General features: G+C 44.0%; 1 protein-coding gene across 12 annotated transcripts in view; it reads right to left on the reverse strand.

Moving 5' to 3' along the window:
- Positions 1 to 3,919: 3,919 nt before the first annotated feature.
- beta-Spec (spectrin beta chain) overlaps positions 3,920 to 22,742 on the reverse strand; it is a 36,728-nt gene continuing 17,905 nt past the window's right edge. For 8 of the 12 annotated variants that reach the window (XM_086992928.1, XM_022812613.2, XM_086992931.1 and 5 more), the window contains exons 2-12: positions 15,739 to 16,862; positions 13,344 to 15,552; positions 10,626 to 13,191; positions 10,071 to 10,179; positions 9,736 to 9,874; positions 9,530 to 9,614; positions 8,634 to 8,830; positions 8,162 to 8,260; positions 7,256 to 7,366; positions 6,609 to 6,979; positions 3,920 to 6,186 (exon numbers count right to left, since the gene is read on the reverse strand). In XM_086992928.1, the coding sequence (XP_086849054.1) occupies positions 5,982 to 6,186; positions 6,609 to 6,979; positions 7,256 to 7,366; positions 8,162 to 8,260; positions 8,634 to 8,830; positions 9,530 to 9,614; positions 9,736 to 9,874; positions 10,071 to 10,179; positions 10,626 to 13,191; positions 13,344 to 15,552; positions 15,739 to 16,670 (7,023 nt within the window). In that variant the 5' untranslated portion in view covers positions 16,671 to 16,862 and the 3' untranslated portion in view covers positions 3,920 to 5,981. Of the gene's footprint in view, positions 6,187 to 6,608; positions 6,980 to 7,255; positions 7,367 to 8,161; positions 8,261 to 8,633; positions 8,831 to 9,529; positions 9,615 to 9,735; positions 9,875 to 10,070; positions 10,180 to 10,625; positions 13,192 to 13,343; positions 15,553 to 15,738; positions 16,863 to 18,338; positions 18,651 to 19,094; positions 19,380 to 19,520; positions 19,658 to 22,742 lie in introns of those variants that run through there. The other 4 variants (XM_022812609.2, XM_022812615.2, XM_086992929.1 and 1 more) reach the window with 4 other exon arrangements.

Consider the following 22,742-nt stretch of genomic DNA (forward strand, 5'->3'; position numbering starts at 1 on the left):
TATATAGCCATCATGATTTAGTTGTGCTCAAACGTAGAGAAGCAGCGATTTCGACGAGAATCAACGGTCTGACTGACGTTTTAGTATTATCTGATACGACCACGGGGAAACTAATGTAACACATTAACCGTATTCACCGTGTTCAACGATACTATTCATTCAACGACAAACTACAGTATAATGGATGTCTGATACGAGGAAATCTTTGGTAGAACTGAGAACAACGAAAACATGTAAAGCTAGAAAAATAAAGTTCTTTTGATAAGTCTACGTCTTAAAATGTGTTCTAACCTCTCTGTTGTCTCCATATTTTCGTTATAGTCGCGGTTTTCTTCGCCTGTAACCTGTTTTTGTCTTTGTTTTACAGCGGTCAGTTGACGCTGTAACAGCGCCTCTGTCATCATCTATAGGATCGATCATATCCGACTGATCATTTTCTATACAGACTATAGCTCTAATGACTGGAGTCAATCATAAGCAGAACAAAAAACACCCGATCTATCGCAAGATTATTTGGGAATATTACAGGTTCTTAACATGGATCATTTGCAGCGTACTACCATAATATATTAGTCATCAGTAATACCGACATAAACAACAACAACAGCTACGAATCAATGATTTGACAGAAAAGGCAGGGAGCGAAGGAAAGCTTATCACTTGGTCTGACGTCTGCTTTACTCTATTACGGATATATGATGTACTCCATCATTGAAGTTACGGCGTTAGTAATGTTGGAGTTATGGACTGACTGAATATCAGTTATAAGCGAAAAAATGAGAATTAGACTGGAAAAAGTGCTGTTTTCAGAACGATGAATCAGTAATTTTTTTCCTCCAGAAGTGTTTTGTCTCCAGGACCAAATTGCGACCGGTCCAAAGTGGGACGGTGGAAGCAAACGAGTTAGAACGGATAGAAATGTCGTACGGGTAGCATGTCGATCATAGCTTTTTTGTTGCTAGGTCCAGGGCCTACTTTTTCTCAGAGATGTTTCCGCACGGGGGTCAGTGTATTCTGACGTCCAGGATTGCCGAATTAGTCCAGTCTTCAAGTTTGGTTTCTGACTAACTATTAGTTTAATAACAATATTATACTCTCGCTATGGTTTTGTATTTTATAATGGTAGGCAATATTTTTCCTTTTTTTTTTTTTTTTTGCTTTATAATACTAATAACTGTTGTTACTGTTTTCTTTACATCGAGTTGATGTCTTGCGTTCCGCCTCGCGTTTTTTTGTCATTCTCTCAATAAACATTTCGTATTTGTTAATTTTATTATTGTACTTCACTTGTGTTCCCTGTGCGAAAAAATTGTCATAATCCTTCGTATACATAAGTGACATTAAATGATCTTAGCGCGCCTATATTTTCCGATAGCATGAACGGTATAGACAGTTTTATCTGTAGGTGCTTTATATATAGCATTATTACTGCCAGCAGAAACGTCATATTTTCTGGCTCGGTGACTATGAAGCGCCAATATGTCTGTGCTTCGTGACACAGTTTGTCACGTCATATTATTTTTTCGTGGCGTGCGTGTTGTCGCGCAGTAGCACCTCAAAATGGCCTTCGAGTTGCGCTGCCTCGGCTTCAGCAATATATACCGCTAACTTCGCGAGACAAATGTCGCGTGCAATTGATTATTTAGGGTGATATCAGTGTTGATGTTTTGCTTAAGCATTTTTCATGGATAGACACGATTTTCCTTACAATATTTCTACTCTGTTTAACACAATCAACATTATAATCCTCAGCAGTGGTAGTAGTATGCTTTTTATATCTAATATCAAGTGCTTGATTCGAATTTGTTTCTCATTATATATATATATATATATATAATACGCTGTTGTACGAATAAATACAAATAGTAATAACATTTAAAAGCAATTTTTATCGGTAGAGGAAGATATAATAACGTATTGATACTATTTTAGTAAATCTGCTTTATTTGTGTAGGCTTTGATTTGCTATAAGGTTGTTGCTATCGTTGTACGTATATAGTTATTGTCTATTCGGTTTATTGATGAGGTAAAGCACTTTCATCTTATTGGTTCCATGGGCCTTTCCCAGACGCAAACTTAGCGCGCGTTAGGTGACATTTTAGGCGATTAATATTCAGGCCTTCGTTCACTAACCGTAAAAGTTTTATCCGCATACAGTATTTCTTTGTTAGATGCTTCAGAACGAGACCCCGATACGCACTTAACTGTTTTTTTTTTGCAACTCATTATGCCGTTATTGTTATTCCCGCTTTGTTATCAAGCATCTGTGTGCATACGTGTACTCTACGCTTTTGTCGTTTAGAATTAACGTCATTTGTTGCCATCACGTCAATTTATGCTGAAAATTGCTCTAAGCAACGGCCTGTTTGCAAAAACAACGGTCAGTTTTGTAGATTCTGCACGAATCTCTTTAGCCGTTTATTATGTCAAGTGGAAAGAATGTTGGGTCACCCAAGCGGTCCATCAATCTGGAGCGTTTTTTTTTAATTTTTGCGCTAGCTCTCTGCTGTGCTCTTTCTGTCTCACCGCAGGTTGTATGGGACGGCAGTGCAGACCGAGGGACCTGCTGTGATGATCGGCCCCTGACCATATGTGAGCTAGGGGTCTGGTTCGATTCGGCCTCAACGAAGAACGAAAGACTCCGATTGATCTTTTGCCCGAATAATTCAGTCATATTTGAACACAGTCACACAGCTGACAATACCCAGAATGGAAAATTTGGTAGGAGCAGCATACATCGAAGTTTTTCCTAACCGAGCGGAACTGTCGACATCCTATCTCCGACAACACTACTGGGTCCAGGACACCGTCAGGCAAATTGAAGGACATTCTCTGTCAACTCTATTGTGGGCCGGAGTACAGCCAGTGTTCACTGAATGTTATACACATAATTACTTTATAAGGCTTATTCTTAAATAAACCGCATAAAGATAAAATTCTAAACTATTTTTCTGGCAGATGCGGCGTATCGCGAACGTATGCGGAATGATAGTCGGCATCTTTTTGCTGCCATCAAGAAACTACTAATAACAGTGGGCCTAGTCATATTGGCCTTCTAGTATCTGCAGTTCGAGGCAAGCTGAACTAAACTTACGCGGAAAATCAAAAATTTTTCTCGTGGGTAAAGCCTTATCTATGCAAGCGCTCATCAGCTGCTAATTAACAGACACATTTTACGGGGAGAGAAAGGGAATATTGTCATTTCTGTTATCGTGGTACTATGTTACGACTCTCTCTGTATGGCTTCCGTGTTCATATATTCTCTCTCTCTCTCTCTCTCCTCTCTCTCTCTATTTCAATGTATATAAATGGCATACGTAACAATTTCGCTATACTTTCTTGGCATCTGTGTTCTATTGCCGCTCGTCGATTTACCCTTATCAGCCACGTCTCGACTCGTAACTATTACTATCCTCACGCGTAACAGAAATGTCGAGTTGGCTGACGTGGAATGGGTTTTCCGTCTGCTGCTTTTAATGGTTTGTTTTTAAGCGCTTGCTTGTGACCAATGTGGGATTCTCTCAAGCAATGGAAACTGCTGTTGATGTTAATGGTTACCCTAGTATTCTTGTAAAAGGCACTAATAGATATTATTCAATTATTTATATATATATATATATATATATATATATAATTAATATGAGTTATTACGTTGTTGATTGGCCTAATTTTCAGATTACGCTGTTGTGTGGTAGTTGTGAATGGTTCGTTTTTGGAGATTTGTAGCAGTGTCCTCGTTCTAGATTGCACAAATCTACAGGAAAAACAGGGTCACATTAAGACGCGTTGACGTTTCGTCGTTGTTAGAATGTTCGCATACTCTAACCCGCTGAATCGAGCGAACTTTGCCACGAGAAAAGCCCAATGTCGGCGTAGTACCACGGCCTCATCGTTACGTTTGCCCATTTATGAAGCAAAGTTGTCATTCTAATAATAGCAGATTTATTAATATTACTCTCATTACAAGATTAATAATACTCATAAATAATAGTAATAGGAATAAAAATATATTCAGTCTTAATGTAGTGGCCTACATTGAAAGGCAGTTTCAATCGAATCTTGTATACCGCAAGCCAATAATGTTGTCATTATTAGTCAGGGTGCACAGAATGGACCCCTGTACGTATCGCGTTCGAAGAACGCGCTCTCTTTAAACGGTCACCATCCTGCAACCAAACGTACCTATCTATGATAAATCCGCCAGATAGATATTTGCCTCTTTTCGAAATTCGCGCCTACACACGCGCGCTGCGCCATGCATGCGACGCATAGTTCTATTCGAATTATCCTTCTACAATAGATATAGCCGTGTTTAGCGTTGTCCACAATTTCGTCAACTTCCCGCCATGTCCAGATGTTTTATAGAGAACATCTATATATATGTTCGTGAATTGTTACGCTTATAGCTGCAGTGTGCATTTCCGACGCATGCGTAGTATACAGCAGCACAGACTTCAATGGTAACGATATCCATTACCGTTGTGCTGATTTTCTAAATGATCGCGGTCGTAATCCATTCCTCAATGATTTTTTTTCATCTTAATAATAAGATAAAAGCTTCGTGTCACTTCGAACTGTAGTAAAATTGTTAATTTTAAAACAATGTTCTCTTTTGAAAGAAAAACAATAGTAAACCGGGCTGTGTTGTCATCGTAAAAGTAAGCTTGTGTTAGTAACTGTTTCTGATGTTTTTGTCGGTCGCGGATAACGGACAACTGACGGATGATTCTTCCCACTAATCCTTTGCAGAGACCACCATTTCTATCACTGGTAGAAGCGCGTGCAGCAATCCTCAGAAGGCCGGGCTGGTAGTAATAATGTAATGGTGATGTGAATTAGTCAGTTCTTCGAAGGATCCGTGGTCATCTTTTTTAATTTATATCATCATCATTAGAATTGCGAATGTATTTTATGTCACTTTATGTGCATGTTACTGGGTGTATACCATTCTTTAACAGGGCTGTCGACACATGTGATCAGCAATGCTTCATATTGGGATCGTTACTGCTCTTATATATATATATATATATATATATATATATATATATATTGTAAATGTAGGCAAGTATTTCCCATAGTTTCCGCCAATACGCCATTGTTGCGTGCTTTTAGTAGCTTGCGTCTTGTTGTTGTTTTGCTACATTATTTTTCTTTAAATCTCGCTCTCAAACTCTCTTGTAGGCGCTCGTTTTCGAACGTATTCTTTCTCTACTGGCTTACTGTTCTATGGTAATAATTCAATTTTTTCATTTTATTTTGGGGATATTTTCTTTTTGTCCGTCCTCTTCTGCTTTACCCACCCAGCACCGATGGACAACACGAACATTTTCTCCATAAACGTTTTCAAGGCGGCAAACCTCGATCGGTCCATGGTTTCATCAACTTCGCTAGTCCACTTGTTTCGGTACCGGGTTGTGGTGATGCAATCACACGCGTGTAACAATTTTCGGAGACCCAGCGATAGGGAATGGGACACGTAACTCTGGCTGTTTTGTTTTACATTGCATTCTATTTCCATTGCTGGAGTACGCACCGGGATAGCATAGATTGGTTACATGGGAGAGAAAGGGTTTTTAGCCACCAGTACCGTTTTGGACAACCAGTTACAATAATTCTGACCAAAAAGTTATACCATGTCATGCTCAGCGTTGTATCGGCGACACTACCGCTATTTCTTTTGCTGTGACTTCTAACGCCGGGTGCGATCCATCATTCAACTTACGCAGTCACTGCTAGTTCAGTGTGTCCTCAATTCATGATTCTCCTTATGTCTATCATTATCATCTCTATTTTCGTAGATAATTCTGTTTCTCAATAATTACCTCTATTATAATCTTCATCATTAGCATAATTATTGGTGTGTGTATATGTCGTCAATGGCGTTTACTCGAACTCTTCTCTATTCGTCGTTAATAACTTTCTCAGCTTATTCCTTCAACTTCCGGGGCAGTGTGTTAGTTCTTTAAGAGAGTTTCGCACAGTTACGTGCGCTTGAATGTGAGGAAACCTCCCTTTTTGCGTTGCTGCTCATCGGCACTTTGCCCGGCGGGCATCGTTTGCGACTTGCTGGAAGAGCTCCCACCAAATCCGCCAGACAACGAAATGGCTTTTCGGAGGTTACCAAGCCAGATGTTCATCTCGTCGTCGTCCTTTGCTTGGAACAGGAACTCTGCACCGTTCTGACACCTTGAAAAAGAGAAATTATGGAAAAGTGTTACAAAGTTATAGCTCATTGCGATAAAATAATCTAGAAGCTGTGACGAGCGAAACTCTTAACGCGCATTATAAGACGTAAAACATAGTACAGGATATTGAAATCGTATGTATATCTTGTGACGGAAATCTCTATGCCGTAAAACAAATTTTAAGTTTCTATGGAGGCTATATCATTATTGTGCCGACCACCCACTGTCGAAGATTTTCTTTTTATCTACGACGTGTAAACCATGTACGACCACGGATGCTCAGAAAGCAAACCTGCTAGAAATGTTACAAAATTTAATTAGTTTGTGTTTTCTTATCGAACTTATTTCATCAATTTCTTCCCAGTAAATAGTTATGTTAATCAGCAGCTTAGCTCGAATAAGTTCACGCAGAGGCACACTTACTTCAGACGGAATACGTGCTTCTTCTTTTTGTAGTCCGACGCAACTTCGACGGAGGCCTGTGTTAGAACGATCGGCTGCTCACCCTTGAAATAGTTGAACGGTTCAGCCTTCATGTGTTTGGCGTCCTTATAGCAACCTATTTGCTGGACAGCCGGGCTGGCCTTTAGGCCTAGGTAGACCTTTTCCCATGAACGGTTTGCAGCTTTCTTTGTTGTTGATTCCCATTCCTGTTTACGCATCAACGCGCCCTCTTGAAGGTACTCATCCTGACTTCCAGCAGTGCCCGCGGTCGCTCCGAGAGAGGCTGCCGCGACTCGCTGTTCCAGCTTCGCCTGCTCGGCGGCGCGAGCTTTCGCAGCATCCGTGGTATCCTAAAGAGGATAGTAACAATGTTATCTTTAACGACTGAAAACTAATATTAAAGGACTTCTTTCCCTAATTCTATCATACCTGAAGTTTCGTGCAAATACTGCGTCTATGATAATATTAGTATGCCGTTAGTTAGTTATATTATAAACAAATTATTCTAATATATGCACATTATATTAGTTCTACTCTATCACATAACAAGTAGTGAGCAATACCATCCTCTTTATACCATACGTTGGCGTTGTCTTCCGGGAAATCAAATAGCACAAAGTCATTACCTTCTCGGCACGGGCTTTTTCAGCGGCGGCTCGTTCTTCGGCCTCGCGTTGCTCTTCACGCAGTCGTCGGTCTCGATCTTCTTGTAGTCGCCTCTGCTCCTTCAACTCAAACTGCAAACGTCCGATAATGGACAAGATTTTTTCATTGATAACGTTAGTGTTTTGTTCACAATGCGTATCAAATCTGACAAACAATAAGCTGAATTATCTCTAAAGCTGCTCTGTGAAAGGGGCTATAGTTGATGCCCTCCATTGCTTGCCACTAATGCTCATAGCAAGACGAAGGAAATTTTTTGCGGGAAATTAATCCTTAGCGCATATCTGATTTGCCAGCACCTATAGAAACGCTTTCTAACAGTGGGTTTGGGTGAATATTTGAAAGAACTCGGCCAATGTTCAAGCGCCAAAGATGACGACAGCGTTAATAGTGATACTGCTTTCGCCAAACGATCGTGAGGTCAGAAATCTTATTCATACTACCGGTAAGCAGTTGTCTAAATAATTCATTAGTCACACAACACCGCACACGGAACTTCTAAATAGTTTCAGCAACGAACTGGGAGGAGGCCTGAAAGATGATTAGTAATATAACTTTTTTTTTTACTTGAACAACGAAGAGTTGTGGTGATATGAATAAATGATGCTCTTACTGCAACTGGAGTGTTAATAATATTATAACAATTTCTGTTACTATTCGCAAGTTGTCCTAAAGTTGTCCGCTCCAGCACCGCATCTCGGGGCAACTTTACTCGTCTCTGACCCCTTGAACGAGGCTTATCGGCACGACAACGAATAGTTATGAATAATTTTCAAGTAAGCATTCGATAGCCCGTCAGCAGATAGTACTGATCGTTGCGGTGCCCTTTAGTAGCATTAATAATGTTGTCATTCACGCAGGGTATTTACGTTTCCGACGTTGTAATAGCTCGACCGCTTCATATGCATATCAAGCTCACGGAATGCCACATAGTCGAAGAGCGACCCGGTGTAATGTAGAACCTCCGGCTTCATATCAAATCAATCAACCAAAGTAATTTCAGCCTCAGTATGATATACGTATATTATAGTTGGAAATGCATAAACTATGTCCAACTTATATTAAAAATGATCGCTTATTGCCATAGCTAGATAATAAGATAGCCTCAACTTGAGTCCTTAAAATCGACTTAAACCTGCAATACGACGATTTTATTTTCAAAAATCCAGCTTCATAATCGTTTTCGCTTGTCGGGACGGCAGTTTCGAATTATTACCTAGATACGAACACTCCTTGAACAGCTCTAGAAGAATCGTGTGTACAATGAACGCCCAGCTTTAATCGTTTATGAACCCCAGTCCAGTTTTACACTTTATATATAAAAATGCCACAGAGACGTACCGTTGTCAATCGTTCAAGGGCAGTGAAGCGCTCTTCTTGGGCAGCCGCGGATTTCTCGAACGATTCGTGTTTCTTTATGAGTTGGTCGACTTCATCGATTGTATGGCCCAACTCCCGGCTGAGCAGGTATGGTTCTTGTGCTATCAGCCACGCTTCCGCCACTGCGGCGTCTCGAGCAAACTGGTACACCTCAAGAACTGTCAGTGAATAACAAACCGGGTTTAACCTTCAAATTGAATGTTACTATTATGCAAGGCATATAAGACCTGATTCACTACCGAAATCCCTTCCGAAACTCAATATTTGTTTGTTTTCTTTTTTCTTGCTATGTTCGTTAAGTTATATTTTGTACTAAAGTCATTCATTATAATGAATTTCTTTTGGCCGACGTTGGCTTGGCGTGCCTAGTTACAATTTCCGGCCCTGGAAAGCCCCTTCTTATCGAAAAGGTCTCCGTAGGAATGCTTTTGCGAGTGTTCAGGTTCGAGGCTTGACTTATGCAGGACCGGGTAAGAATACCAGCCTCGCTGCCGCCTGAGCTGTCGCCTGAGCCTGAGACAATGTTTAAACTTGTGGGTCTATACCCTCTGTAGTGAATCAACCCGAATCTGCGCCGTGAGATATTACTACGAGGGTCATCGAGGAAGAAGTCCACGGTTTAAGTTGACCCTTCCCGTTCTCCCGCCGAAATCCGCAAAGGGCGGACCTACATTGTGGAGTGTCAGCCTTTGAGGTGAAGTACTATATGCAATGTTTCTTTCCATCGTTTGTCGGACATCCGGTTTTCTGTATCACTAACACATTGACTTTATGACCCCTAGACTTGACATTACTGGTCAAGGGAGACGTAAGGTGTGTTGTTACGGTCGCTGTCGCCACTACCTAACGACACTTACTGAGCTGCAAGTGCTCCCAGCGTTCTTCCCATCGATCCATCATTGCTGATCGTTGATTGGTCAGGGCCAACAGCTTCTCCTTAATCTGCAAAGCGAACGATGGTTCATTATCCATTGATGAACAGCTTTGATTAATTTTTTCCAATTATTTTATAATAATGTAACATTCAATATATAATGCTGTGGGTAGGAACCGGCTTGTATACCTCTCCCGAGGCATAGTGGTTCCTGGCGAGCAGCTCCTGCCCAAGTGTAACGCAAGCTTGCATGTTGTCTTCGCGCGCGTCGATCTCCGCCTTCAAACTCTGGTGGTTGTTCATCAGCAGCTCCACACCCGATACGTCCCTATTAGTCGGAATTTAACCAATAAAACATAAATAATAATAGTTTAATTCAAGACCTGCGGCTAAGGAGTCGAATTGTCCACCTTACTGACAGCACATCATACAAAGCATTACAGATTATTGGCTGGTTTGCGTTACTACCGTTTAATATTAATGGATCGTGTGATATTACTAAACAAAATGCTAATCACAAGTACCTTGGTTTCTCTGACGTGTTCATCTGTCTGACAATATCCTCCATCCAAAGCTGAAGGTCACGACACATGTGCAGGAACCTAAACAGGTCTCCGGTATCCGATAGTTTGCCTAGAACAAACGAACACGTCTCAGTTCTTCGCTGTTTTACGAAGACACCACATCATTAGCACCGTCGACAACGTTTAAAGGGCACCCTGACAGATCACACGACCTATAGTTCTCGGTTTATGAAGGCTTGCCTAAACTGTACACAAACAAAAACATTTCCCTTTCTTGTTTTCTTTCCGTAACTACCCTAGGCGCCTCTAGGGCTCAAAGGGCCCAAAAAACATCCCTTATAATTGACTTTCAGCTGTGTCCTCTGCAACACATCTCGGTACCTCCCGCTTTTAGAACTCTTTCAAAGACCCATTTGAGCGCGAGGCTCAATATCAAAAATTTATAGGGATTAAGCTGTCCAAGAAAGGATTAAACAAGTATTCCTGCTGAAGGATCAAAAATTCGAACCTGGACTAACTCTAAGGGGGTCTAAGCTCTCAGCCGTCGTTTCTTACCTCGTCTCGCTTCGCACATGCTAAGCAGCTTTTGCCACGCCTGTGCAACTTCGTGCTCTCTGGCAACAATCTCGCGCTCTCTCTCGCCCGCAAACGCCGCTTGGAGCCGCGCCCCCTCGGCCTGAATCTGTTGTACGTTGGAGCCAAGGGTTTGCAGGTCGTTCTCGAAGTTCAGATGCCTCCTCTGCAGCCGCTGCACCGAGATCGCGTCCCGGCCCAGCTCATCCGACAGGCACTGCTGCTTCTCTACGATACGGCTCAGCACATCACGGCAGTCGTGGAACCACTTGTGCAGCTCCCAGAAAGCCTTGAGAACCTGTGATCGGGTCTCCATGAGTTCTTGGAGGTCGGCCCATGCCTCATTGACCGAGTCTTTCCATTGCGCAATCGTTGCGCTGTCTGAGTGGCCCTGATTAATTTGCTGGTCGCATTGAACGTTAGCTTTATCCACTCTTTCGTTACCGCTGGCGAGGGTCTCATCCCGAAAGGCCTTGAAACGTTCCCTGAGGTTGGTCACGTGTTCGTAATCTTGACCCAGTTCCTGAGAGCCGGCAACAACCTCGCGTTCTGCGATCCATTGCATTAGGTCGTCGATGTCCCTACTCAAACCGAACAGCTTCAGGGCCTCGTTAAGTTTACCTCGTCGCTCTCCGGCCAGATCTTTAAGGCCAGCATATAACTTGTCTACCTTCGATTGTCTTACCGCAATCTGTTCAGACTGCGGGTGCTTTTCGGCAATCAACCGCGACGCCGTCTCTCCGAGCGCACGAACTGTCGCTGCGTAATCTTCAACTGCCTGTTCAAGGTTGGCCTGTTTCTTCATGAGATTGTGTGCACTGATCTCATCCTTGCCCTTATCTTCAACCATCATGTACAGCTCCTGTTCGCTCATCCAGACCTCAGCTTCGCACGCATCAAAATAGTATTGTTGAGCCTTCTCTGATTCGAGCAGCCTCTGCTTGCGTTTTTCGATAGCGTCCTGGAGTTCCCTCCATCGCTGCAAAAGTTCCTCAATAAGTCCTTCGAACTCCGCCGAGTCCTCGTGACCTTCACCAATGAGTTTTCGACCGTTTGAGACGATCGTATCGATTCGAGGCTGATGGTTATCGATTTCATTCTTTAAGCTCTGCTGCTTTTTCTTGAGCATCTGAACGGAGAAAAGCGAATTGCCCAGATCATCGCTGGTGGCCAGAGGCATCTTCTCAGCGATCCACAGCTTCTCATCTTCGATGTCACGCCGGAACTGGAATGCCTCTTTTTTGCGGAGAATCTGTTGCTTCCGCTCGATAAGTGGTTGCTTGAGCTTCGCGAATCTCTCCTCGACTTGGGCTTTCTTAGCTTTAATCTCGTCGGTCTTTTCGGGATCCATCTTTTGCAGGTAGTCGGCCTGGTTTTCTAATTCATCCACCTGTCTGGCCTTCTGCGCCATCTGGTCTTCAATAGCCTGCTGTCTCTGTAGGATCAGATTTACCGAGGTCAGATCCTGCCCGGTTTCGGCGGTAAGCACCTGGTTCTCGAGATCGGTGATCCAAGTGTCGATATCATCGCAAGTTTGTTCATAAAGGACTTGCCGATTAGCGTCGAATAGTTTAACGCCCTTGTCGCGGGTAGTTTCCTCGAGATTTTCAAACTGCGAGTTTAGTTCGGCAAGCTTCGGTTCGATTATAGGAGCTAATTCGGGTTTTTCAGCAAGCAAAGCTTTTGCAGCTTGTTCTACTTGATAGAGGCGATCCTTATTAGATTGGACCTCGGCTTCGAATGCTTGGTGGCGAGTCCATTTACTGTGCACAGTCTTCGCTGACCTATACGTTTCATCCTGAGCGAAAATATTCTTCTCTTGTACCCAGCTTCCAAACTCCTCGCAGTCTTGAAGGATCTGCTGCAGGCTAAGTTGATCCTTGATTCTGTCCATCTTCTGGGCTGCTTTCTGGCGGTTCTGATCGCGTCTCTTGATGAGCTCGTCGCACTTCTTCGCGATTTTATCTGCGCCATAGTGCCGCTCATTACAGAGAGAACGGCCGTACTGCACAACACCATTAATCTTCTCATCATTGGCGTCCATCGTGGTAAGCAGTGTCTCATGCCGCTTAAGCATGTTCTCTACCTGCTCGAGATTGGCTGGCGTTTCTTCTTTGGCCAGTGCATTGTCTTGCTGGTTGAGCAGGATGTCGGCTTGGCGAGCGTCTCGAAGGAAAATTTGCAAGTGTACGTTTTGCGTTAGTAGATGTTGACGGTTCTCCCACATCTGTTTGAGCTCGTTCCAGCCGTCCTGCAATGCCTTGAGACGTTCTCGCAGGAACATGTATTGCGGATCGTCAGTTTGACCCTGGGTGATGCGTTCACCGTACTCCATCATCTTGTGATAATCCTCGGTGTAGTTATCAATCTCATCGCGGATTGCCTGGTGCTGCGAGAGCAGTCTTTCGGCCTGTGTAACATCGGAGGGTATCTCTTCGGAGGCAATGTCTGTTTGCGTTTTTGTAAGCCATGCCTGGAAGTGGTCCAGGTCGCGGAGAAAGCGGTGTAGGTCGCCGGCCTCCTCCAGCTTGGCGTCACGCTCTTTGAGCTGAAGTGCAAACGAAAAGTCAGGCATATTAATGAACATGAAATTTATATGCAACGAAAATTACTCGGAAATTAGTAATACTGGATTTCCGATATGTATACAAACGTTGAGTATCAAGAGAACGCTCTTGTAGATGCAGCTAATCTACTTACCAGTTGGGTGAGCTGCTCCCAGGTATGTTGGATCTGGACAATTTTTTCTTGAATAGTTTGCGCCTCCTCGGACTGATCAGCCTTGATCCTGTCGGCTTCCTTGTCGAGCGAGTCCAGCTTTGCCTGTATGGCACCAAGATCGCGCTCCATGCCGCTGAGTCGCCTCTGTAGCGTCATAATACCAGTAAGATCGTCGCCCAGGTCCTCGGTAGCCTGGATGAGTTTGGTCTTCTCCTCTATCCAGGTAATGGTCTCGCGACACTCGATATAGAACGTCTGTGTGCCATGAGCCTGGTCAATCTCGTCGCGCTTCTTCTCGGCCATCTGGCGCAAGACTCCCCATTGATGGTTGAGCTGGTTCTGGCGCTGCTGAATTTCGTGTGAGTTCGGGTGCTCCACTTGTAGCAGCTGCTTAGCCAGCTGCTTGACAACAGCCACACGTGACGCATTGTTGTTCATCTCACCCTGGAAACCCTGGAAGCGGTGCTTCATTACCTCGAGGTCCTCCATGTCCTTTGTCATGCGCATGCTCTGGAGCATCTTCTCCTTCTCGACGATCCACTGCTCAACACCATCGGCTTCGTTGAAAAGCTTGTAGAGTGAGAGGGCGTCGAGCAGCCGCTGCTTCCGCAGCTGAGCGAGCTCGAGCAGTTCCTTGTAACGACGATCGATGCTACCGAGTCTCTCGAGCACCTCAGGCGACTCGCGGTACTGCTCGCCAAGCTGGCCAGCCTGTTGGTGTAGTTGGTCGATAACGGCAGTGTATTTTTTCAGGTCATCGTTGACGTCCTTGTGCTTCTTCAGAAGCGATTGCACATTAGCCTCATCCCGACCAACGTCTTCAGATGAAACGACACGCAACGTATCCAACATCCATGTGTCGACGTCGTCCGCGTCAGTGAAGAACTGGTGATAGGCCACTGCCTGGTTGAGTCGTTTGGCACGAAGTGCTTCAAGTTCCTTGAGCTTATCCCACGAGTCTTGAACCTGTTGGATTCGCTGTTCGATTTTGTCAGTTTGGCCTGGCGGCTGCTCAGCGATGAGTTCCTTGCCGGACTGGATGCAATTAACTAGCTGCTGTTCATGCATAGCGAGCTCGTTCTCCATCGCCTTGTTCTTACTAATCAGTAGGTGGACCATGTGGAGATCGTGACCAATCTCCATGGAAGAAAGAATCTGCTCTTTCTCCTTGATCCACGCTTCCTCCTCGGCCATGTCCCAGAAGAATTGGCAAAGACGCTTGCTTTGCTCGAGTTGTTGACGGCGCTGCAAGGCCAGCTGCATCAGCTCAGAATAGGCACTCTCCAGATGATTGATACGCTTCTGTACCTGGTCGGGCTCCGCGGGACGAAAATCGCCCTCCTGGTCACCAAGGAAACGTTGGCAATTGTTTACCACAGAGCGGACGCGTTCTCCTAGCACGTTGATGTCGGCCTCGACAAGCGAATGCTTCTGGAGGAGATCTTGTACACTCATAAGGTGCTTTCCTAGATCAGTAGTGGTTAGAGACTTTTTGAGGTCCTCCATCGCGTCCAAAATGTAGAGAATTTCCTGGAATGTCTGCTGCAGACCGATGCAGGCTTGAAGGCGTTGCCGGCGAGCGCGCAGTAATTCAAGTAGGAAGTTCCATAATCGCAGAACGTTGTTCTTACGTGCGTTGATACGATCAATATCATGATAGTTTTCGGCCTCAAGCTCTTGCGCAACCGCGACAACAGCCTGGACACGCTCCTCGTAAGCGAGAATATCGGTTTCGATGGCTTCATGTTTCTTAGCAGCAGCCTCGACCGAAGCGAGATCTCCACCAAAGTTATCCTGCGACACGAGTCTCTGATTCTCACTGAGCCATGTTTCTCGCATGCCGGCCTTACGGTCGAATCGGGCCGCAAGTTGTTCGAGCTTCTCCTGACGAATAAGCTCCTCTCGGAGCGCTAATTCGCGCTCGTGCTCTGCCTTCTCTAGCTGCTCCCAGGCTTTATTGATGTCAGAGATCATTTTGCCCTCCTTAGCCAGATAGGGCTTTTGATTATTGGCCCGCATCTTACTCTGTATCGTGAACAGGAGTACCTCAAGGTTGCTTTTCTCGATAAACTTGCTGGGCTTTTCAGCAGTGCGATACTGGCTGAACTGGGCCAGCTGCTGTTGGACGCCTTGGAGGGAGTTGGCAAAGTTTCGATCGCCGAGAATGGCGATCGTCTGTTCGATCCACCTACAACAAAATATGGGCAAATATCGTTCTGTTACTATTGTTTCAAGACGACGATATCTCGGTTTGTTTGTTTGGGACCAATTGTTATCAATATTAAATATATTTCTATTAATATAAAACGATCATACAAATTACTTAGTGGATATCCCCTGTAATAATGATTATAAGCACAGTTAATGTACACACCTGAGCAAATCGGAGGTAAGCCTTTCGTATTTGTCGATAAGGTCTTCATTTTCCATGGCATTACCAACTGCTTTACCGATACGACGTCCATGTACGGTATCCTGCTTCATCTTCGAGAAATAGTGGTAATAGGTTACCACGTAGGTTATAATAGACTTCTCATCAGGCTGCTCCACAAACACGTCTTCAGCATCAAGCAGCTTCGTCAGACCAAGCTTGTCTTCGGCTACATTAAACGCGTTATTCAAGTTGTAGATGGCATTTGATTTCGACAATTTGTCAAAATGAATAAGATCCGATCGATGTTTATGGATAAGAGCATTAAATGCTAGGCCATCTCGCCACGAGGTGGTGAAATTTCTGACGTTCACATTTGGATAGCCTGCGGTCTTCATCTGGCACCAAAGTAGAAGGGCATCCTTGGCTGACTTTGTCTCTTGGTTGTCGACCTGTTCGATAGTGATGTCTTGAATTTGGAACCGTAGAATGATGGTCCAGATAAGACCGAGAGTCAGGCGTGGATTGCCGTCGACCACGTCGTGTGCGCCCAAGTTCTCAAACTGCACCCGCTGATCTTTTAGAAATTGCAGTGCTTTTTCAACGTTCTCCAGACAATGAATCTTCATCTTACCTTTGGTGGGTCGTGGCAGACGCTCGCCTGACAAGATCTCGAGTAGCTTGATGAGCATCTTTCCGTCCCGCATATCAATCATGAGATCAGAGATGCGGCAGTTTGCTCGCACGAGATGCGAGTTGACCCATTTGCAGAACGTTTTCGTCTGTACAACCTCACGCTCTTCAGCGAGCGCTTTAATTCGCTGGCGTTCGAAGAGCCTCGAGGAGGAGTTGCCCCCGTCGTAATCGTAGTCCTCAACACCATCCTGCGGCTGATTAGACGCAGGGTCCCATCGTATCGAAATGTCTGTCGTCATTTTGCGGCTGAGCGCGCTCGAGGCCCCCGGTGTTCTGCCGACTCGGGATCTCCGTCGTCGCGCTGTTCCTAAACCCTTTACCTCAACTTCGATCGGGGCACTTCAAGCGGCTCGGTCCGTTCGGCATATGAAGAACAATCAGGTTGCAACAATAAACTCTTTTCGTACAGGCACGCAATTCATCCAAAATGTCTGCAATGCAACAAGATTCAGGGCAGATGCACAACAAGTTGATTCGTAGTTAAAGCAATAACCTTAATTAAATAGTTTGGTGTTGTTGAACAAGCCGAGGGTATACGGGGTTCATGATGTCATGGCTATGCTGTGCTTGAGAACTTAAATTTGCGTGGAATCGGTTCTGTTGTAAGCCTATATTCTATTTCGAAGTGCAATAATTTAGATAGAGTACTTCGATAAGAAAGATAACAATGAAGAGGGAGGTTGGTCATCTTCTCCAGTATCGAGTACTCATTACTATTTATTCAACATAGATGCCGATGTTCACTCCTATCACGCTTATTATGATTATTGCTACTCGAAGAAATAATCACCAATCAAATCAAGACAACCCACTTTAGGAAATCATTATTAGGCAACAATTTACAGCATATGTCAAGTAGCCTACAGCATCTAAGGAAGATGGCCGTCGATTTGGGGTATGTAGTTGTCACTGTATATAGACATCTTTGACTATCGTGCTTTGCTCTTCAGTGTCAGCAGCAGGCGGCATTGACTATCATTGTACGTACGCAGTGAAACGTCTGATCGATGCCAAGCTTCACGACAAATATCTACGAATGTGTAGAACTCAGTGTGGATGCGAAATTTCACCTATCGAAAAAAGTGTCTGCACGATTAGCTTGCACACGCTACTGAATTTCAAGCAGTTCGGGTTTTTACTACATTGCCATACGACAACACTTAGTCTAAACATACATTTTCTCTTTCTCTCTTGCCTTATTATTATCTTTAGACGTATTGCGAGGCCTTGGTGTTTTCACGTTATTGCTAATCTTTGTTTCCGCAGGCTAACAACAGACAAGAATGAGCTAAACAATGGCTTCAAGGACGGGCATTAATAATGGATCTGTCTATGAGCGGTGGAAGCAAATACGTAGAATTCACCGAAACGGTTACAGATCGTCGAGTACCTTCCAGCTTGATGGGATCGAGGAAAACCAGTACTGAAGGGTACCAGTCTAGTCCCAGCTCGAAACGACCGGCAGAACCATTGGTGCCGCTTAGCCTCTGTTATACAACAACCGCGTATCGGATAGTTTGCCATATTTGAGTTCATATTATTATTGGCATTAATAATAACCATCCATACATGACTAAACGTAGCTGCCAGCCATCAACGATGTCATAATTGTACCTTTTCATAACAGGTATCTTAAATGCAAGTTTATGAGAGTAACACATCAACTAACCAGCTAGACAAATGCGTATAAATCTAGCATTAGCTCTAACAGGAGCGTTGAATTGCTTTAAGACTCTGCCAATAAGGATGTGTAACGTACAGATGAAAGGCAATTGTATCGAAAGACAGGACACATTTTCACTAAAATAATCCGGTCAAACATTAAAAAAAAAGTGAAACCCTTAAACCTTTTTTGCTTTTACGGCCTCACTTTGATGTCCTAATATAATAATATATGAACCAACTACCTTCAGACGAAGCATACTCAATCGGCTTGCGGGCATCGTCATTATTGGGGGTTGCGGTGGGGTGGTTCAAAGTGAACAGAACTCATGTCCTCCGGCATTGCCTTCCCGAGCTGCTAGAGGTCCTTGGCCGGAGTCGCGTGCTCCCCACATAGCCACACCCAACAGTGTAACCGTTGAATGCACCGGAGCCGCGAATAGGATCGAAGAAATATTCCTGCAGCCATCTTGTTCGGCGAACCGTCATAGCTCGTAGGTTTTCAGGGGGTCAAACGTCCCGCGGTAATGCCCCCGGATGGCGCCCCTTCTGACCGCCTATGACATCACGAGCAGATCACAAGGCCAGACCACGTTTTTATATCTTTGAAGCGCTCTTTTCAGACCACAGGGTTCATATAGGGTCCTCAGTTGACAGCCAAAATATCCATCACGGATGATGTCATTGGTACTAGCATATGGGTGAAAGGTTATGGTCTGGTGTATATATGGCCCCTTTAATTCGTGTCCAAGCTCTGCACCCTTTTTTCTCCCAGTGTAGGCAAGGCAACAAGTCCCTTCCGGTGAATTGACAACCCAGCCTAACCATGTATGCTGTAGCTGTAGTACATCAATGCGAGAAGAATAGGTGGACCGCATAAATAATCATTCCTGTTTTTTTCCATTCGCTTCATATCCTGGCTAGCACCACCAGGCCCAAGAAACGAACTAAAGTGATTTCATGCCTAAGCTCACAAGCTAGTAAACACTATTAGAACTAACCTGCCACAAGTATGCCCGTTACTCGAGACCGAGACCCGAGGGCTCTCATGATGCCCTACTTCACAGTTTAAACTAGTCAACGCACAAGCTGTCGGCAGACAGATTGCTTTGCCCAAAAAAATATGACGGTTCTTTCGCTAGCATAGCTGCTGAGAGGAACAAGGGCCAGGCGTGGAAACAATATTTAGAGATTAGCGTGACTCTGCTCTACAAAGCTCTAATTTTAGTTTATGGCGACGATGATTTTGATGAGCTGATATAGTTGGCGCCAAGCATGCCGCAGCCATTCAGTGGCACTAACGGTAGACATGATGATACCAGTGATAGCAGCGTTTTCAAGACACCGCTTGAAATTTCCCTTTCTTCTACATGAGAAAGAGAAAAAGTGAAAATATAACGATTCTTCCCCTTCTTTTGTATACTCACGAGTTAGGTCCACTTGAGACTTGCGAGTAGGCGAAGTTTTTCGAAATTTCCCGTAACGCAAGAGGAGCGAAGAGATTTTTCGCATTACGTTGGACTTAGCCGTCACTACGAGACAATTGTTCCCGGCATGGGGCACGCTTTAACCGGAGATAGAAATAAAATGATCTGGTTATAATCGACATACAATAATCTGAATCTTTTTAAATCAATCAGCATATGTGCTGCTGATTTGTTGTCATTCATTGATTTCAATCTAGGGTTATACTCAATCCTACCATGCTCTTTTGTTGTACTATTTAGCCCATACGATTAACTACTCTGCGGCACTGTGCCACCAAACCAGTGCGTTGTAAAGTTAAACATTGTTAAAGTCTTGCCGATTCCTGCCCTAAAGCAAAATTGAACTCTCACTTCTAATTTTAAATTCAGCTTTACAGCTGAACTGCATTACTTAAAGTAGTGAAGTTCAAATAATCTCGTTAGTTACACCTAAACTGCTACCAGCAGCGATTCCTCTTTGTAAACATCCTAATATAATTACTGGCCTGTGTAGGCGTTAGTATGCAGACAGGACGCACGACGCGCAATACGCCCTACTCGTGTAGCTCTTTTTCAAACCTGTGAGACAAAATACAGTTCTTGCCGGCACACGCCGGAGATTCACCACTTAATAAGAGGCACCCATGTGGACATAGTACCTAGGGTCCATACTGAACGCCCACTACCGTCTTGCACGTTTGGCCCGCTCGCTATCTTACTGGTTGGGTAACCTTGACGACGCGAAGATCAGAAGATGTATTCTCACGTTCATATATCCTTACCAGGTTACGCATTTTTAGCAACCGTCTCACTTGCTACTAAATACTTCAATGGCCTTGGTAAACTCTCGTATAAAGCTACCGCTGTACATAGCTATCCACCTACTCTTCCTTGCAGCGAATACAGCCTAAAGTGCGTTAGTGGAGCTAGTGCGTCAGCGCCGGGCGCGGATGCTGCCTTTGGCCAACTTTATCCGCACTTCTTATCCTTGTCGGTGTTGTTATTGTTATTATTTTATACTGCAATCCGACAAATCCGAATTATCTAGCTGTGCGAAATCGATCAACTCTAATGACATCGTGACAAATAGTGCTATACGTAAAGAATGAGTCTCATAACCAAGCCAAAAATGGGTTACATGGCTGGCTAATTAATGGTGGGTTAATCAACACGCGCAGACAACCCATTATTTATTTACGACAATAGCTTTAGTTCAGGAATGGAACTGCATACAACGGAAGCCCAATATTTTACCATACGGTTAGCAACCATTGTACCTATGTGCAGATGGCCTAGATCTGTCCGCAGATGGTAATGCGTACCAAAGACGGAAGAATGAAGTAGGTGCGTTCTTTTGCTACGTATGATATTCCACGAAACAACGCCGTTCTGTCGGTCTCGACTATGTCGATTGACAGCGATCTACGAAGGTAGTTTTAAGTGGATGCAACGAACGAATTACTGCATTTTGCTATGGTTCACGTAGAAGAAAGACGTCTGTAAGTCTGCGAGTCTCTCTATAGTTATGTCTATTATAGGCATATTTTACACGACTATGATGGTATGTTACCAAATAGAAGGACCAACATTAGATATAATGGCTGGATCAAAACCAAGAGGAAGCATCCTTATTTTAAACAAGTACATGGTATGGACGGTTCCACCGTTTGAACGCTTCGTCGCTAGCTTTTTCCCTATTCCCACGAGCTGTTAAGAATCTGCCCGTGAGAGTATGAAAGGGCCCCAAGCAGATTGAGCCGCTTCTTACTATTGTCCCATCTTTCAAGTCGAGAAAAAGTGTTGCTCTTGTCAATTGTTCTAGCAGCACCCAAAGGTTTCCTAGAAGAGAATTAACTACCAGCTAGCGCTGTTGGCGTGCCTCTACAAGTAATAGTCCTTGATGCCAGTGCTACAGTAGAAGCAATATGATATTAGCGAATGGCAAGCGTAGAAAGAACTCCATGCCTCGCCTTAATCGTACGCCTCCTCAGTATTACCTAAGAAAATATACTGGTGTGTCATTATATGTGAATCTCTAACCCTCTTTGCAGTGAATTTCTATACGCAAGTTGGACCAAGCCGCTACTGTGCGAGGTGCCCTCTCTTACTTCAGGCACTGGAGGTCCTACGGAATAAAATACGGAACTCAGTTCGTAGGATTGTTAAATCCTTGTAGTTAGACGTGGGCACAGGGAAACTGAGCAGATCTGCTGTAATCACAAACCCGTTCACAAAAGCCTCTACTATTAACCTACGATTTGATTTAGTTGTATCAAATGGTTACCTATAAGAATATTCGCATTTTCAACACCAAATAATCAGAGTAATTTAAATGAAAGCTGTTTTGCTGAGGCTCAGCGAGACAGTTTTTTTTATACAATGCAATGCCATGACTATCAGTACGACATCATATCAACAACCGGGATAGTTAGTCTTAGTAGGTATTGATTAGGTAGAATGACTAACACCACGCACATGCATACACACACAACAATTTTTACTGATCGACTATTTCAGGATGAAGCATATCAACTATATACTGAAGTCGGCATACTTCAAATTATAAAAACTCAGAAAAGCTAATATTTCACTGGATTAACCTGTTTCGACAAACGTTACGAAGCGAGACTGAGTTCAGCGAAGCAACATCCGTCTCAGCTAATTAGACGTAAAAAGCCCTCGACGCATGCCGGCTTCCGAAAAGCGCAAGGCGCTAAGCTTAACGTTACTTACTTCAGTGACGTCACTACCATAACTTCCTATGACAGACTCTATTGGCTGAATGAGATGTTATCGAAGCTAAATAAAATGATAGAAAAGCCTGAGTGATGTTACTCTCAGAAGCTCAGCTTAAAAACAGAATAGACATAAAACAACGCCAACTGAAAGACGTTTATATAGAAATAAACCGCGACACTAGTTCCGTCCCCTCGTAGTTCACCACCGACCAAACCCTCCGGTAGCTACAACGCTATAGAAAGCTCTAGCTATCCGAACTTTTGTCCGTGGTGTCACCATTCAGCGCTCGCAGAACGACTGCCTTCTTTCTCATTCATGTAAAACGAATCTCGCTTGTTCGTTCTCTCGATTAAGAGACCCCGCCCAACATCGCCCGCTTTACCGCGATCTTCTAATGAAGCCATAGGTATAAACAGGAAGACAGAAACAAAAAACGTCATCGAA

The sequence above is a fragment of the Varroa destructor genome, unplaced genomic scaffold (assembly GCF_002443255.2).
Source record: "Varroa destructor unplaced genomic scaffold, Vdes_3.0 BEIS01000006.1, whole genome shotgun sequence".
Classification (NCBI taxonomy): domain Eukaryota; kingdom Metazoa; phylum Arthropoda; class Arachnida; order Mesostigmata; family Varroidae; genus Varroa; species Varroa destructor.